The sequence below is a fragment of the Xyrauchen texanus genome, chromosome 4 (genome assembly GCF_025860055.1).
Source record: "Xyrauchen texanus isolate HMW12.3.18 chromosome 4, RBS_HiC_50CHRs, whole genome shotgun sequence".
Classification (NCBI taxonomy): domain Eukaryota; kingdom Metazoa; phylum Chordata; class Actinopteri; order Cypriniformes; family Catostomidae; genus Xyrauchen; species Xyrauchen texanus.
Window position 1 is genome coordinate 29,649,939 of NC_068279.1, and position 19,514 is coordinate 29,669,452.

Genomic DNA, 19,514 nt, shown 5'->3' on the forward strand with positions numbered 1-19,514 from the left:
CACACACACATATACATTATATATATAGATATATATGTATGAGAAAACTGCTATGGTAGGTTTATTTTGTCATAAGAACTTTTTTCAAATAATAAAACAATTTTGTTGTAATAATTTTGTTGTAATATTACAATATAACTATTGATAACATATTTGACTTGTGTAGAGACTGATCTTTTTTCCCCTTCTTTTGGTAACTGGACACTTGATATCTGTTAAAATTACATTGTATTTCTGAGTTAGAATTAAAATCTCTAAAAAAATCAACCAAAAATGTTCCAATTATGTACAAACAATGAATATTCTAATCAAACACTTGTGCTAGTGTAATAAATGTCTGGGTGTATTGTTTGAGTACATTCATTTAACTAAAGACAGCACAGGGCCCTCAACTCTTAAGACAATCAAAACAACAGTGAGCAATTGATAAGGATTTAGTTTTATTGATTTCACTCTTAATATCTGTACAAATACATCACACTTTGTATATACATATGACATTTACATAAAAAAATACAAAACTATATATTTATAACTGAATTTAGTTTTTATCTTGAGATGTCTGAAAAAAAATGCATTTTGACAACATAGTGAAACGTTTTATATATTGATACTTAGTCCTTTATCTTTTCATTTGTTAGCTCTGCAAGAGCAATATGGAGCAGTATGTTGGCAAAAACAAGACAAAAAAGCATAATGGCACAGTTTTCTCAAACAAGTATCACATAATGCAAATTTCTGTTCTATCGCCAAAAACCTAAACTGCTGCTGTTGAGTGATGCCAGCCTTAATTGTCAGGGGTGTCCTACAGTATATGAGAAATGACTCATTTTCAATATTATCCTGCTGCACCATCACAAAACCTTGAAGAGCAATTCAAAAAAAAAAATAATCCCCCAAAACCAGAAATATTCATGTACATTAAAGAGTGACATTTTTTTTTTTTTTTATCCTGTGTGTTTCCATTTTTTTTTCTCCAATAAATAAACTCACAAGCTAACATGCAGATATGTGTGAAATAAAAATCTGTGATACAGAATTGACATTGATAAGCATTTATACAGCTCAGGGAATGCAATTTACAGCTTGCAGAAGACTCACACTTTACATGATAGCATTTTACCTCACAATAAATAACACTGCTTCTCTTTGGACAAATATATTTCTTAGTCATAAAAAAAAGAGAAAAAGACAAGTAAACAAAAGTAAAAACAAAATAACAAGATAGACAGGAAGACAGTCACTGTAAATGTATAAATTATAAAACAGAACACTGTATAAATAAACATAGAGCAGACTGAACTACATGTATACTTCTTTTTTTCCTCTGAAAAATAAATTAGCATACACATATGTACAGTGTGGACATGATTTCTTGCCCTAGGACTGTTCCACTGGTTGATGGTGCTTTATCCATCCAGTACTGGTGATAAATGGATATAAGCCATGTAGTCCTGGTCTTCCTCATCGTCATCATCCTCCTGGTCTTCAGTAATGGCTATATGGGAGAATACATGGTAGCTGTTGCATGAATATAGACCACAACAGCGCAGAATTTTACGTATGTGTTTTTTATGCCAAAGCCTCAGAGAAAGCCATAATCTAGAGCTTAGTGTGTGTTTTTTAGGCTACTTGGCAACTGGCCAGGTACTCTGGCTTCCATAATTATGCATCAAGATTTACATAATCAAGGAAGTCAGTTGTGTGGCAGGAAAGGCTTTAATGGCTCAGGTCTGTTTGGCAAATCTCTAAATCAAGACAAAAAAGTGCTCTTGCATTCCACCACTGGCTGCCTTTTTTTCTGGTTTGGTGTCTAAATCCATCACTTCGGATATATTCGGATAGTTGTTACCGGGCAGGGCGACACCATGTGCACCAGCTGACCATAGCTACATGGTCGAGCAATGGCACAGTTCTGATGTATATATATTTATATATACACACCAATCAGCCACAACATTAAAACCACCTGCCTAATGTTGTGTAGGTCCCCTTGTTCCACCAAAACAGCATCAACCCACACTTCTCACCACAATTGTACAGAGCGGTTATCTGAGATATTGTAGACTTTGTCAGTTCAAACCAGTCTGGACATTCTCTGTTGACCTCTTTCATCAACAAATGTTTCCATCTACATAACTGCCCCTCACTGGATGTTTTTTATTTTTGGCATTATTCTGAGTAAATTCTAGAGTCTGTTGTGTTTGAAAATCCCAGATCAGCAGTTACAGAAATACTCAAACCAGCCCGTCTGGCACCAACAATCATGCCACACTCCAAATCACTGAGATCACATTTTCCCTCATTCTGATGGTTGATGTGAACATTAACTGAAGCTCCTGACCTGTATCTGCTTGATTTTATGCACTGCTGCCACATGAATGGCTGATTAGATCAGCCATCGCATGGATGATTGTTGGTGCCAGATGGGCTGGTTTGAGTATGTCTGTAATTGCTGATCTCTTGGAATTTTCACACACAACAGTCTCTAGATTTTACTCCGAATGGTGCCAAAAACCATAAAACATCCAGTGTGCAGCTGTTCTGTTGATGGAAACGCCATGTTGATGAGAGAGGGCAACAGAGAATAGCCAGACTGGTTTGAACTGGCAAAGTCTACGGTAACTCAGATAACCACTCTGCTATTCTGAGATGAGGGTTGTCGCTGTTTTGGCAGCACAAGGTGGACCTACACAATATTAGGCAGGTTGTTTTAATGTTGTGGCTGAGTGGTGTGTATATATATATATTCTACAGAAAAGTTTACATTAAAAAAAATGACAAATGTGCAGTCCCTAACAAACAAATAAGACAACACAAAACTTCATGTACAGATTCACCTTGCTAACGTTAGGTGTCTAACATCAGAGTAGAATTGAGAAAGCATTGTTCTACAAACAACATATTCTTGTCCTGCAAACTGTAAAATGCTGTAGTCGTTCAAACCATGAGGTGATCATAAAGTTGGTCCCTTGGAATTATGTACATACCCTAAAGCACAATAACATTAAGGTAAGCAGTCAAGATATGATCATCTGATTTGTTTTTTAGCACAAATTGGAATGTAACTATTTCCTCATTGTTGTTGTAATACTGATGGCAGACCTAGCTTCATTAGCTAGTGAACCATCTTTCAAAATAGGTAGTTTAAAAGTTATAAAATTCTCTTTCAAATTTTAAACAATGGCACCAATGTTACAATCACCTTATGCGAGTAAGAAAAAGGATTAATCTCTTTTCAAACTCTGACTGATTGGCAGAGCTATTTATGTTATAGTGCATTTGAAATCATTGATTACAGCCAAAAGCAGAAATCAAACAAACATAATTCATATAACACTTACATGATAACCATGAATATAGCTATGTGACAATGGAATTGACAAGCTGATAGATATGATTATATACATCACTACATTTACACTATAACAAAAGGGAAAAATGAACCCACAAACTGAACTAGAATTCAAACCTGACGTTTTCCACTAACTGCAAAAGTTAGTCTGCCCATTGTTTCTTGTTAGTTAAATGAAGAAAATTAGTATGCCAAAGGACTCCTAGAAAGAGCTCTTTGTAACATCTCTGTTTTTTGTATCTGTTTTTTCATGGTGATCTTCATTTTTTTGGTGGGTTCTTTTTAAACAACTGTTTTCTTGACATTTTTTTTTTTCTCCAGCAAATGCAAAATTAATTAAGCCAGCCAAAGAGGACATGCAAAGAACTTCCAATCTTAAGTCCTTTCTGTAGCTTATATCTTAGCAGCGGGAAGGGAATGAAGAGGCGTTATTTGGAGGGGGTGGGAGGTTTCGGGGAGGTTGTTGGGGGCAGCATTGGATTGTCTTTTAATATGTATTACTTACAGTTGCAAGATCCTGAATGCTTAACCTCCAGGAGAACCCCCAAAGAGCAAGCGGCCTGCTTCATGGCACACTCGCTGGGATATGTGGTGTTGTCGCTAGCGCACACTGCCTCCTCCGAGCGACTTTCTGGGCATGACTCCATGCAAACTGCACAGCGCCCACGACCCATCTTGGCATCCCATAGACATTTCTTCCCTGTGCTACACTGGATGTCATCACACGACTTGGCCTCTGAAACAAAATACAAGATAGGGAACTTAGCAAATCTGATTCCAATTGGAGGGAAAAATTAACTAAATAATGCTTTATTGTTTCATTTGCTTGTTGTTCTGGAGAGCCTGGGAGGTAGATCTTGTACAAAGAACTGTGGGCAAGTTACACTCAGTGTGTTCAAAGAGACGAGGTGATGTTGCCAACATCAGGAAACAATTAGACACCAATGGTTTTCCTTTGCAAATCATAATTGCAACAAGATAGTCACGAAAGACTATGAAGAAACATGGTGTGTTTGGGATTTTGCCATTGTTGCACATGCACTCGAAAATGATAGCTCCCCAACAGCACATGAAAACAAATTCCACTATTTTTAAAAAGACTTTGAGCATAGACAGCTAATTCAAATAAACAGTATGCTAAACCTTTATATCTCATTTAAATGAAATTTTGCAAATCCTTAAATGTCAAGGAATGCTGCTTAATTTCTCTGTAGACACTCACTGATGCATTTCCCTTCGTATGCCACTCCAATTGATCTACCGAGCAAGCATGTGGCCCTCCTTAAATGACACGCACTAGCATAGACAATCCCATCATTGCCACAAAGGTACTGCTCTGGAGACGTAACCTCTGGGCAGATACGGTTGCATGTCACACAGTAGGCGTTGTTGGTCTGGTCCACCACACAAGTTGAACTACCCGGACACAAGACATCACGGCAGGTCTCTGTGAGGACGAGAAGTGAAGAATGAATGATGCTGGTTTACCTACCTCAATTATTTTTCAAATTGACAAATCCAACACAACCAATGACATAGGTTCCCAAAATGTCCTGAACATCTGACTTTAACATTGTGACTTTATTTGGTCTAAACACCAATTTATATATTATAAGACACTCCATAATCCTTCACAAGTTTAAAAATATTTGACAAATTCAAAAGCATTCAGTGGACTTGTCTGAATTGTATGATTAAAACCTTTGTCGGTACGAAAGCTGTGTGTCACTTACTTTTGCATTTGCCTTTATACTGCACCTCCAGGTCAGGGTGCCCTTTGCATTTCGATTTCAAAAGAGCACATTCATCTCTGTATGTTTTTCCATCTGAGCCGCACACTGGCCCCTTCCAGGTGATGTTGGAGCAGTCTGGCGCACAGACGCAGCGAGGCTTACTCCTCCTGTTCATTTTACATCTTTTCCCAGGGCCACAGTCCACATTATCACATGTCTCTAAAATTCATATAAAGACAGTAACATATATATATTTTGAAAGTCCCCACCACTGAATGCAATTATATATATATATATATATGTGTGTGTGTGTGTGTGTGTGTGTGTGTGTGTGTGTGTGTGTGTGTGTGTGTGTGCTATGATTTATTTTTCACATATGTTACAATAATAATAATAACGTGTTACTATCTTAAATGCTTATACATTTCCACCTGGACAGACAAACGTGGGATTCTACCTTTACAAGGTATGCAGTTTGGAGCACCGCCATTGAAGATCATCCACCTGAATAATGTGCTGTTTGGCACATCTTCCTCAGTCCAGGATGTACCGAGTCTCCCACTTCGGCAGCATTCCTCTTGACTCATCCCAGGCATGTAGAGAACCTGACATCTCCCGTTATTGCCTTGCTGTAGCCAGCAGTTACCAGCTGTAAAGAAAAAGAAAAAGAAAAAAGCCAGTCGTATTAAAGTCTCAAGCGAATGACCCAGACACAACATTTGCAGCCTGTATTAGCTGGAGATCTCGCGCTCCCCCTCCCCCGCGGCATTTTGTCTGATTTTTCCCAACTGCGACTGTTTTACACTTGCATGCCTTCACCCAGACAACTCAAGGGCTCTCAGTCTGGTCGGGAATATGATTTTCCTGTCGGCGATTATATCTGACCGTGAAGAGATTTGTTGTCTTAAAGTAAGTGGCAAACTGACAGACTCATACACCTATTTAAACAATGTGCATGGCAGTCTAGACTCCAGTTCATCGAGCGCTCTGTGCCAACTGTCTGCGCTCATAACGTTTCAACACTTACAACATCAGTACAATAGTTTTTTTTTATAAATATTAACGCATATAATAACAGCACATAATAATATTCAGATTGCGATTTAACTGTTGAGTCAACGCTAAGGGGCATTCGTCGTGTTTATTTATTATATTAGGCATTGGCGCAGGGGATACCACCACACAATTTATTTAAAATCCAATTAAATCATAGTCACGCGAGCTTCACCAAACTTTGTTTTATAAAATGAACGTGCCGTTTGATAACAGATACGCAAAACGATTAAAACTGCTCTGCCCTGTAATTAACTACATACAAATTATATAGTACATATACATTATACAATAATATATATATTCTTTTTTTTTTTTTTTTTTTGCATTATGTCCACTGACTTGAATTTTTTAACGCTAGACGAGGTATATAGTCTCTAATTTCTTTGGCTACACAGAGACAAATACAGTCCAATGTCTGGGGCATTTAAATGCATGAAGGTTTGCTTATGAGTATGCAACACATTTTTTTTTATACAAAATAAAATTATTCAGCTCATTGCTAGACATGACTAATAAAAATATTATCTTATTCTTATTTTTAAACATTATTAACATGGTAACTCAAGACACGAATGTAGAGCCGATGAAATGCATCTGGTTGTCCTCTATTGGAGACGGTGAAATCTATTCATCTATTACTTATACAATTTACTATGCATAATGCTTAGTTTTGCAAATCTTCACATGATCATTTAATTTAGACTATTCCTATAAAAACAAAAGTTTCAGATCGTAAATTAAGAGTAGTGTTTTATGATTTTTTGGGGTTTTAGGGATGAATAGAAAGGTACGTGCTAGAAGCACCTGTCTCGCTGACACCAAGACAGGCGCAAACCAAGAACAAAACTTTACAGTTGTTCTGTTTAAGCGGATCAGTTCATTCCAAAGATTTTTGTAATTTTTTTTTTGTTTTTTTTTTTTTGTTTGTTTTTGCGAAACCCAGACAAATGTCTTAAGCATGTTGATTTAAAAATTTAAAGCAATAAACATACCAAAAATAAATAAAGAACTAAAAAAAAGTGCACTCACCTTGCACTTTTTGATCTTCCATAAAATAACAGAGCCATAAGAGTAATAAAAGCATTCCGGGGTGGAGCTGGTGACGCTTTAGCATCCTTACTATGTTTAAAGAGTGAAAGAGAATTGAGAGGAGCAGCGCAAAGTTCTTACTCAGGCAGTGCTGAATGAATGCTGCTCTCAGAGTGCCACCTCTTTTTCAGTGTATAAGGGGTCTCGGGCCGACTGTCTGTGGTGTGGGCGGTCTTCCTCTCTGTGGGGGTGGGGAGAAACAGTTTTTTTTCTAAGTTCTTTCAATCCAAATCCGGTGACATAGCTGGTTGAAACTTTCTCTTTTGCCCCTTTATCACTTCTGAGATTTGCTAGGTGTTGAATACAAAGAGGAGACATAAATAGGTTACTAATATCCCAATTAGGGTACTCAAAAATTTGAATCAGATGCTTTCGTACCTTACCAAGAATTCTGAAGATGTAGCCTACCTTTAGATGCATCCAGAATTGATATTGCACTGTCAATAGCATTCATAGACGTACGTGGATTTGACTAGTCCAGTTTAACAGGCAATCAAATTAGCCACGCAGTTGTATGCATGTAAGCAGCACCAGATTTAAACTGATGTATCATGACACGAGCCAGCCTCAAAGACCCATTTTACATTGGATTTGGATGGTTTTGATGTTAACAAACGAAAACATATTCACGAGTGCATGATCAGATATGAAGAATCTGATTAACGAGTTATGATTTGCGAATTGGTGATGATGGACCAAAAGGCCCATATTTGAAATGTTCCAACTTTCTACGCCATGACAGGTCTGATTAAGAGTAAAGGATGTTAATTTAATACAAGGTTACTGTATGAAAGGTTATCTGCACGAGGAGACAATGGATTACAGAATAAAAGCGAGGAAGACTATATTTAGAAGAGACAGGTGTTGCGGTTTCCCTCCAGGATCAGAACGTAGGCTATATCCCATTCAATTTTCGAACGGTGGTGGCGCGAGGCAGACTACACAGAATTAATTGCCATAGAAGTGAGACACGCGAGACTGGAGGAGGATTTTCTCGCTTTGACGGAGGAGCACGTGCGACCTCTTCTGCAAGCTGGTCGCCACGACCAGCTCTTGAGCCCAACAAGGTGAGAGGCAAGAAAACAGACCGCGAGGTCATTTCGGGTATATTTATTTTACTTATTTGATCTCGAAATGTCAGATAGACTTAGAGCAAACAGAGAAAAAAGAGAATATGTAACTCTAATTGAATAAAACATCCGTTCGACACAATCTATCCAAGCAAAACAGCCAGACATGGATGCGCGCATAATAATGAGCATGAATCGAATTTCTACTGAAAAGAATACTAGACATTTGGAAGGCAACATAGGCTACATTTAAACTGAAAATCATTAACAAAAACAAACAAACAAAAAAATACACTTCCTAATTGGAGTAAATATAAAAGTAAATATAAAAGACCACCAGATTGTTTTCACGAGTTGGCACACTGCAAAAAGCAAAAAAGATAGAGATGGCTATAAACTGTATTTAACATCAATTGTTATCAAATTTACCATTAATACCATTACATTAAATTGTAACTCCAGTATGATCAACTGTAGGCTTATGATTAAAGGAATGTTCCAGGTTCAATGCAAGTTAAAGGGATAGTTCACCATTTTCACAAGTTAAAGGGATAGTTCACAGAATTTTAATTTAAATTCTCTCATCATTTACTTGCCCTCATGCAATTCCAGATGACTTTCTTTCTACTGCAAAACATATTTTTAGAAGAATATCTCAGCTCTGTAGGTCCATACAATGTAAATGTATGGGTGCCACAATTTTGAAGCTTCAAAATCCACATAAGGGCAACATAAAAGTACTAAAGACGACTCTGGTTGTTAAATCCATAGGTGCGTCCCAAACCGCACATTTCTGCAATATTCTACCCTATTTTGTAGTGTAAGTAGTGCGAGTATATGTTAACACTGAAAATGCAACAAAAAAAGTGTACTTTAAGTACCCAGATAATGTGCTTTTTCAACCATCAAAACGGAGTGTGGAATGTTGGACACATCATGCATTCAGAGCTTGCTGTTTGCCGTACATAGCGGAAGGGGCAGAGATGCATAGTCGTACTGCTGGTCTGACAAAACAGTTGTAAATAATGAAGAATGTAGCAGTTAGCAAAACTTCAGTGGATACAGCACCTTACAAATGTGAGTGAGATGCTTTACCATCACCCCACAGTGTGTCAATATGTGCATTGTTTGAGATACAAATGTTAAACTGAGGTTGGCTAACGTTCTAAAGCTAGCAGAGAATTTAGAGGAGAATGTATGTAAAAAAAATGACTTAAGTGTTGATCTGTTTCACACCCACACCTGTCATATACATTCTGAACACATAGATTTAACCACTGGAGTCTTATGGATTAATTTTATGCTCCCTTAATATGGATTTTGGAGCGTCAACATTTTGGCACCCATTCACATGCATTGTGAGGTCCTACAGAGCTGAGATACTCTTCTAAAAATCTTCATTTGTGTTCTGCAGAAGAAAGAAAGTCCCACATCTGTGATTCCAGGAGGGTGAGCATTCTCATGTGAGAATTTTCATTTTTGGGTGAACTATCCCTTTAAGCTCAATCGAAAGCATTTGTGACATAATATTGATAACCACAAAAATACATTTTGACATGTGACTCCTGTTCTTTAAAAAAAGCAAAAATCTGTTTTACTGTGGGGCTCTGTAGTTCAGCGAGTACTGACGCTGACCACCACCCCTGGAGTCGCGAGTTCGAATTCAGGGTGTGCCGAGTGACTCCAGCCAGGTCTCCTAAGCAACCAAATTGGCCTGGTTGCTAGGGATGGTACAGTCACATGGGGATAACCTCCTCCTGGTTGTAATTAGTGGTTATTGCTCTCAATGGGGCACGTGGTAATTTGTGCATGGATCGCGGAGAGTAGCATGAGCCTCCACGTGCTGTGAGTCTCCGTGGTGTCATGCACAGCGAGCCATGTGATAAGCTGCGCAGAGTGACTATCTCAGAAGGGAAGGTAACTGAGACTGAGCCACCCGGATTTAGGTGAGTATAACCGTGCCACCATGCGGACCTAGTAAGTAGTAGTAGTACATGATTTTAGTGAGATAGCTAATTTTTAATTTAACACTTGCTAATCTTTTCTGTGTAAAGTTATAGCCAATTTTATAACTTCGTTGCCATGACAATGTAATGTCAACAAAAACTAAAATCCTAAAATGACTGTAATATATGGTGATTTAAAGAACTTTACAGTTTAAATAATACACAAGTTTTAACAGAAGAATTAATTTAAGTGCTTTTATAAAATTATAAGCTTCACATTTCAGCTTTAAACCCTCCAATTGGACTTATTCACTATTATTGGCCAAATTCACTATCATTGTAAGTGCCTCACTTTAACCTTGATTGTATGTTTCAAGGTAAAGGAGGGACTAGTCGAAATAAATGTTTGTGGTAATCAACATTGTGCAACAAATGCTGTCAATTGAGCTTAACTTGTAATGGACCCGGAACATTCTTAACTTTGGGCTTTGGTAAAACAAACAATAGCTTGGCTACTATAAAAACTATACTTGCCATACTTTGGCAGTGACAACATTTTAATATTAGTTTTATGGCTGAGGCTGAGGTGTTTGTCTCTGATTTTTGTGACACTTAAAGTCTCGCAGGGTCTGACCAATATCTTTAGTTTCTGCCAGGAAAAGTCAGTTACTATAGCTAAATCTCCCTAATACATTACATGTCTTTCACTTGTCAGTTAGCCTACAATATGAGTAAACCAGATGACAAAAGGAATGGAGATACATGTGTAATTACAACAAATTCCTTGGCTGCTGTATTTTTCCCATGTCATGCTATCCACATTGAGGCAATGCTATCATTGCTTGGTTTCAAAAACATGTATCCAAAACAAAAACCCACATTTGTGTTTTTTCCACTGCAACGTTAGCTAGGTTATTGGAATTGAATGAATAATATTTGGGTGATAGAATATTTTGTTGATACTCAAACTGCAAAATGATGTCCTGTGTTCGCCAGATAGGCTTAAAACGTAGCCTGAAAAGTTATTAAAAATGTGCAAACCAACATACTGTAAATGAAAAAAAAAAAAAAAACACAGAAAATGCTTTTATTGTAGTCTAATCATATAGCTAGAAATACCATAACATTGTTGTTGACCTCTAAAATGTTTGAGGTGTGACACATGGAGCAGTTTTTAAATTGCTATTTTTTGTGTACCGCACACTCTGAAAAGGCTTCATATAAAAAATAAGAATCAGATATTTAAATTTGCATATTTACTGGGAAGAAGAAAGCCATAAACTTCATAGGTTGCTCTATACCTGGATACCATCCCAGGTTCATTGTATCATAAATGATATACTGACATCTAGTGTTAGTACAATGCTTGTACAGTTGTTGTAACCTGTACAAGTACCATAGTCCTAACATGGCTGTTGTTGTCGTCACCAGTTACTTTGCTGCTGCATCTGGGCATAATAACATACTGACTTTGGAGTCATTTGACAGCAACTCACTAAATAAATGTAAAAAGGTTATGATTTAAAGGAATATTCTGGGTTCAATACAAGTTAAGCTCAATCGACAGCATGACATAATGTTGATTATACCACAGAAATTATTTTCGACTTGTCCCACTCTGCCTTTAAAAAAAATTTTAAATACTAAAATAGAAGTAAAAATACTAATCTTGGTTATAAGTGAGGCAACTTACATGGAAGTGAATGGTGCCAATCAATGTGAATGTTAACAGATAGACTTTCGTAAAAATTTTAAAGTACATGCCAACTTAAAAAAAAAGGAAAATAAAAGCATACACTCAAAATAATTATGAATAAATAAATAATAAAATATATTTACATTTATATTACATTATTTTTTAATTTTGTAACAGTATTCCATCAAACTGAGCAATTGAGTAATCTTTAACAAAAAAATATATATTGTTAAATATAAATGTAATTTTGTTAAAAATTACATAATTACATTTGATGGAATTTTGTTATGAAATTGAAATGTGTAAATCTTAAAAATAGGCTACATTTATGTTTGTGTGTGTGTATGTGTGGCTCAAGACATGTAAACCAAATCCGTAAACATAAAAAAAAATATTATTCACTGTTTCAAAAGTATAGCCACAGGATGTAAACAATATGCATTTTAACATGATTTTACTGTGATAAAACACTGACTAACTCTTTCTGTGTAAAGTTATATCCAATTTTGCAACTATTTTACCATGATGACATAATGCTGTAAACACTAAAATGAATATAAAAATTATGATTTAAATAAATGTCATAAGTTTAAAGAGAAGAATTCATGTAGCTTAAGTATTTTTGTAAAATTAAATGATCTCATCATTTGGCAACAGGCTGCTGAGGACAGTAAATGCATTATGAATGGCATTGCTTATTTTATGTTACTTTATTTTTTATTCTTCTTTGAAAGTACTGAAAGAAATGTTGAGAGTTACCAGAATTCTTAAAGGTATAGTTCACCCAAAAATGTAAATCCTCTCATCATTCACTCACCCTCATGCCATACAAGATGTGTATGACATTCTTTCATCTGCTGAACACCAAGTACTAGCTCCACACTACTTAAGTGATCTCCTACCATGCTATATTCCATCACTTTCATTAAGATCGCAAAATTCTGGTCTGTTAATAGTTCCTAGAATATCAAAATCCAGAAAAGGAGGTAGATCCTTTTCAAATTTGGCTCCTAAACTATGGAATAGTCTCCCAAACACTGTTGGAGATGCAGACACACTCTCTCAGTTTATGTCTAGACTAAAGACTCATCTATTTAGCCAGGCATACACCTAATTTATCCTCCAACCCACAATTAGGCTGCTTTAGTTGGGTCTGCCGGAACCAGAAACCAGAAACAGTGATCATGATCTCTAACTCTGCAATAAATTTAATGGCATTTATACTTATATCTTTCTATTTGTTTCCCTGTCTCAACCTCGGGACTCCTATCCTGAGGTCACCAGAACTGGCTGGATCCAGCACCATTCATGCTTCATGTTGGACTCCACTGCTACATGTCGCTGAATGATGATGACTAAATGCAGCCGGTGCCAGCCATATATCACTTCAGTCAATTATTATGGATTTCAGAGGATGAACTCCAACCTGCATCACCTCGGTCTATTGATGGACTACGATCTTGAAATGGAATGCATAGACTAACTATTGCCAAAAAAAGCCTTCATCAGCCAATTAACAAGGACAGTTGCATCTATGTGAACTTCTGCAATTAATCAAGATGGACTTCAAAGACTTTGGTCATTAATCTTACAGTTCAAACACAATCAATGTTTAAACACTGACCCTTAACCCTTACTTATAGTTTAATAATTTTAAACCATGATTTTAACTATTCATAAGTAATATTTACATTACATTCCTAATGTTAGCCAGAGGGGAACTGGCCCCCACAGTGAGTCTGGTTTCTCCCAAGGTTATTTTTCTCCATTAATCTACATCTTATGGAGTTTTGTGTTCCTTGCCACAGTCGCCTACAGCTTGCTCACTGGGGTTATTAATACAATTATGATTTAATTATTTTTAAACATGATTAAGAATCGTATTTTATCTAAATTACACAATGATGATTCATCGACTTTATAGACATTACAGTTTTATCGTCTGTTAATTACTGATCTTCTGTAAAGCTGCTTTGAAACTATGTGTGTTGTGAAAGGCGCTATACAAAGAAAATATACTTGACTTGACTTGACTTGACAAATAAAGAATAATATTTCAGATCTGTAGGTCCATAAAATGCAAGTGAATGTAGGTGCCAAAAATGCTAAGCTCCAATATCCACATAAGGGTAACGTAAAAGTATTCCAGATGACTCTAGTGGATAAATCCATATATTCTGAAGCGATGTGATAGGTTTGGGTGAGAAACAGATACATTTTTAAGTCAAAACACAAGGAGAAGAATGTGAAAGTTAAAGTGGGGATTAACTGAGCAAGGAAGATAATTTATAGTAAAAAAGGACTTGGATATTGATCAGTTCTTCACCCACACCTATCATATCACTACTGAAGACATGGATTTAACTACTGGAGTTCTATGGATTACTTTTATGCTGAATTATGTAATTTTTGGAGCTTCAAAAGTTTGGCACCCATTTAATCCTACAAAGCTGAAATATTCTTCTAAAAACCTTCATTTGAGTTCAGCAGATGAAAGAACATCATCCACATAAATGGGCTGGCAAAATGTTGAGTCAATCATGAGAGAATTTACATTTTTGTGTGAACTTTTACTTTAAGAAGAATCAGAACTGGTATAGTGCAATCGCTTGTGATTCCCATCCCTATTGCTAACACCACTGTTTTTCTATGAAACAAACCCTTGTCCTAAGGGACTGATAAAAAACCCATGCACCCCTCTGGTGCCTGTTAGTTCTGTTGCAGCAAGCCAATTGAACTGGGAATTTTCACCAGGTCTAACTATCATCACATTAACAACTGTATATTCCACAGATGGTCTAAGGCTGAGACAGAGCAGTGTCTGATGTATTCACAGGTCAGGAGTCATTGAAGACACCAGAGTAGATTTGTAATGTGAGAGAACTTCAGAAAGTTAAAATGAAGACGGATAGCAGAATTCCAGAAACCTGTGAGAGGACAGCTGGCTGAATTCGATACAGGTAATCTTGCAAGGATCGAGTTACAGTAGTGTAGTTTCAAGTCTAGTTACAGCATAAAGGATATGTCGTAACAAAACTAGCCAAAGCCTTGACCCCTTGGCTAGCCAAAGGGTCAAGGTTTGGCAGGTTAGCATAGTCCAGTTAACGCCTGCTGGGGATGCTGTAACTACACCATTCTGGGGGCAATCATTATCTTTCGTCATTGACGGCCATTCAAAAGTAGCCATGTTTTCTGATTAAACACATTGTTGGCAAGAAAAAATATTTATCACAAACAATTTGCTATATTATAGCAGATGTTTTACTAGAGCCTTATTATTCAGGGGGAAAAAAATAGCATGTAATGAACTTGGGAATAGCATATTTGTCTCTGTCTGCTGCCTTTGAGATGAACGGGAAAACTGCTATTTAAATGAATGTGAATGTTAACAGATAGAATTCTACGATAATATAAACCTCCTAAACATCTAATTCAGAACAGACACTGAAGTCCGAGCCAATACCTGCAGTGAGTAATACGGTGTGTTGACTTCTACACTGCTGTGCCCACAGACATCCATAAATCTATACTGAGAAGCTCAGAAAATTGCTAGAACATTTTTAATTCAGTGCAGATTAATGGAAATACACTATCTAGCTTACTTGAAATATTGTAAAAAAATATTTAATAATAAGAGTACATGCCAACTTAAAACAAAAACAAAAGTAAAACATACACTAATTTTTTTTGTAAATAAATAATAATAACAATAATAATAAAGATTTACACATTTTAATTGTATAACAAAATCATTATGATGATTAATCATACTGAGTAATTGAATAATCTTTAACAAAATGAAATAAATAAATACAAATATATATATTGTTAAATATAAATGTAATTTTGTTAAGAATTACATAATTCAATTTGATGGAATTTTGGTATGAAATAGAAATGTCTAAATCTTAAAAACAGGCTAAATATGTAATGTGCCTTGTTTATTTTTTATTTATTATTATTGTACTATGTACTAAAATTGCTCCAGAAACACTTTAAAACACAAAATGTCCTAATACTTATCTTTTTTTTTTAAGACATATTCTGCAATCTGAAAAAATAAGATCATAAATACACTCTTTATTAATTTGATTCATATCCAACTTGAGCTACAATCCTTACATTCGTTTGAATCAGATCAGTTTGGCTAACTATAACATTGAAAAATTAAGATTTATTACAGACGGCATTCCGGGCCGCGTCATCACGTCATCGCGTGCGCGAATCAACTGGCTGGTGTTTTTACGGACATTTTCAATCTGTCCCTCTCCCTGTCTGTAGTCCCCACATGCTTCAAAACATCAACTATTGTGCCTGTACCGAAGCAAGCCACAATCACTTGCTTAAATGACTGGCGTCCTGTTGCTCTGACCCCCATCATCAGCAAATGCTTCGAGAGGTTAATCAGAGATTACATCTGCTCTGTTCTGCCCACCTCTTTGGACCCATTGCAGTTTGCCTACCACAACAACCGCTCCACCGATGATGCCATTGCATCTACAATACACACTGCTCTCTCCCATCTGGAAAAAAGGAACACATATGTGAGAATGCTGTTTGTATACTACAGATCAGCATTCAACACCATAGTGCCCTCCAAGCTTGATGAGAAACTGCGGGCTATGGGCTTAAACAGCTCGCTGTGCAGCTGGATCCTGGACTTCCTGTCAGGCAGACGTCAGGTGGTTAGAATGGGCAGCAACATCTCATCACTGACCCTCAACACTGGAGCCCCGCAGGGCTGTGTTCTCAGCCCACTCCTGTATTCCCTGTACACACATGACTGTGTGGCAACACATAGCTCCAATGCAATCATTAAATTTGCTGACGATACGACGGTGGTAGGTCTGATCACTGACAATGATGAAAGAGCCTCCAGAGAGGAGGTGCACACTCTAACACGCTGGTGTCAGGAGCACAACCTCTCCCTCAACGTCAGTAAGACCAAGGAGCTTGTAGTGGACTTCAGGAAGAAAGACGGAGAACACACAGCCCCATCACCATTAACGGAGCACCGGTAGAGAGAGTCAGCAGTTTCAAGTTCCTCGGAGTCCTCGGTGTCCACATTACTGAGGAACTCACATGGTCCGTCCACACTGAGGCCGTTGTGAAGAAGGCTCACCAGCGCCTCTTCTTCCTGAGACGGCTGAGGAAGTTTGGAATGAACCACCACATCCTCACACGGTTCTACACTAGTACTGCAGAGAGCATCCTGACTGGCTGCATCACCGCCTGGGACGGCAATAACACCGCCCACAACTGCAAAGCCCTGCAAAGGGTGGTGCGAACTGCCAGAAACATCATCGGAGGTGAGCTTCCCTCCCTCCAGGACATATATAACAGGCGGTGTGTGAAAAAAGCTTGGAGGATCATCAGAGACTCCAGCCACCCGAGTCATGGTCTGTTCTCACTGCTACCATCAGGCAGGCGGTATCGCAGCATCAGGACCCGCACCAGCCAACTACATGACAGCTTCTTCCCCCAAGCAGTCAGACTGTTGAACACTTGATCTATCAGGATCAATAATTAGCACTGCACTTTATTAATCTATATTCTCACACTGGACTGTCAACATATTCTCCTCAATACAACTACTTATATATATATATATTTCATATACTCTTTACTTATTGTATATTGTGTATTCTATATTGTGTGTATTGTCTACTGTACATTGTATATAATTATTGTGTTCTGTAAGTATGTGTATATTTGATATGTAAATTGTGTTGTGTAAATATGTTGTTTACTGTAATTGGTATATGTCTCGTCACTGTCATGACTGCTATGTTGCTCGGAACTGCACACAAGAATTTCACCTACTGTTGCACTTGTGTACATGGTAGTGTGACAATAAAGTGATTTGATTTGATTTGATTGATTTGTTTTGAAAGGATATGTCCTAGGCATTGCTAGACCCCAATTATGGGGATAGTCAGGGTCAAAATCTGTTATTAACTCAAAATCTGTCTTTAAGTAATATATCTTGATATTTCTAAACAAAAGCTAAAAAGCTACTGTACAGATACCTAAAATATCTGAATTTACTTTACACTGAATAAAGATAGACAAATTTCTCTGAGCCAAATTATCTCAAATTCAGCAAAGATGCCCCTAAGGCTGATATCTTTTAATTGCTTATGGTATATGTATTATCTCATATATTATTGAAGCCCTTTTTGCGTTAATGCCGTTCATACATTTATATTACAAAAACGAGGAGTGTTTGGCCAAAATTATGTACTGACACTGCTACATATGACATCTTAGAGCAAGAATTCACTTTCTCTTTTGAAAAGTAAATGTTAAACACGTAATTTAAAAATGTGGATGTCATATTAGTTCCTCTTCCATTTCTGATCCAATTCTAAATGTATCCTTAACAATTTTATAAGTTGCCCACATAACACATTATTAGTTGCACAATATCAGGGTAATGCCTGATGTTCTGTAAAGCTGCTTTGAAATGACGTGTGTTGTGAAAGGTGCTATACAAATAATATATATAATAGCTCATTCTGCTGTACACTTATTGTCTGGTGTAGGTGTGTGTGTGTGCCTTATGAACTGGCAATAAAAACATAATGACCACTTTTGACTTGTTTCCTAACAAGTAAATGTTACTTGTACATGTTTATGGAACAAAATACAAATACCAAAATTAATGGCATATTTTTGCCAGTTAGTAATTACACAGTGTGATAGTATCATAACAAAATAATTACAGACTTTTTGTGATTTCACGCTGCAACTCCGAGCTGCAGTAAAGTGGAACAAGCTTGGTTTGCAATTTCAAGAAAGAAAGTGTGTCTTAACTATTAACATACTTGTAACTTTGCCTTTATATTATTGCTGCTTCGGTTGAATGGCAACCTAAATGTCTTCATTTATCCCTGACTCCTCGAGTAACTGTTAATTATGAAGAGTATGTTCTCTTCCCAAGTTAGTCTTATTTAAGTGGACGAATCCCATAAAATTCACTCTAGTGTAAATGCTTGAATACTTGCATGAATAGGATATACTGTATGTTTTTATTTACTGTCTATGTTAAGTACGTTGTAGATGTAAGTTTGTTGAAACAGTTTTGATATAGGCTACTGATGCATGATTCTTTAAACACACAGTTATACATTTAGTCCTTCAGCTTACTTTATACTTATTATAATGCACCCTAAAATTGATTTGTTAGTTTAACTGAACCATTACAGAAAGTGTTCCATGAAAATGAACTAATCTTATAAAACTGGATTATGTGAAATGAGCACTCTTTCACACACATGCTGACATAGGTCAGGAGAGAGTCAGATATCTATCACTTAAGATTTTGCATTATGCATGTTATACTGTATATAACACAGTGCCTGCAAAAAAAAAATCAGACCCTGTCACTATGTCACAATGTTTAACTCCAATGCTTCCCATAGATGGCAGCATTTCACAACATTTTAGACTCTAAACACAACAGGAATCATTGCTTTCCATTTACTGTAATTGATTCTTATGGCAGTCCTATGCATCTAAATAATTATAGAGATTAGACAATTTTTTACGCATCATACATTCCATCTA

The 19,514-nt window shown here is 36.7% G+C and overlaps 1 protein-coding gene across 1 annotated transcript; it reads right to left on the bottom strand.

The window, feature by feature from the left end:
* Positions 1–439: 439 nt before the first annotated feature.
* On the bottom strand, positions 440–7,328 carry fsta (follistatin a). Its single transcript, XM_052124727.1, has 6 exons — positions 7,174–7,328; positions 5,546–5,737; positions 5,089–5,307; positions 4,578–4,802; positions 3,861–4,091; positions 440–1,498 (listed from the first exon to the last, which is right to left on the bottom strand). The coding sequence occupies exons 1-6, from the start codon at positions 7,256–7,258 to the stop codon at positions 1,410–1,412; spliced, it is 1,041 nt and encodes a 346-aa protein (XP_051980687.1). The 5' UTR covers positions 7,259–7,328; the 3' UTR covers positions 440–1,409.
* Between the last annotated feature and the right edge of the window lie 12,186 nt (positions 7,329–19,514).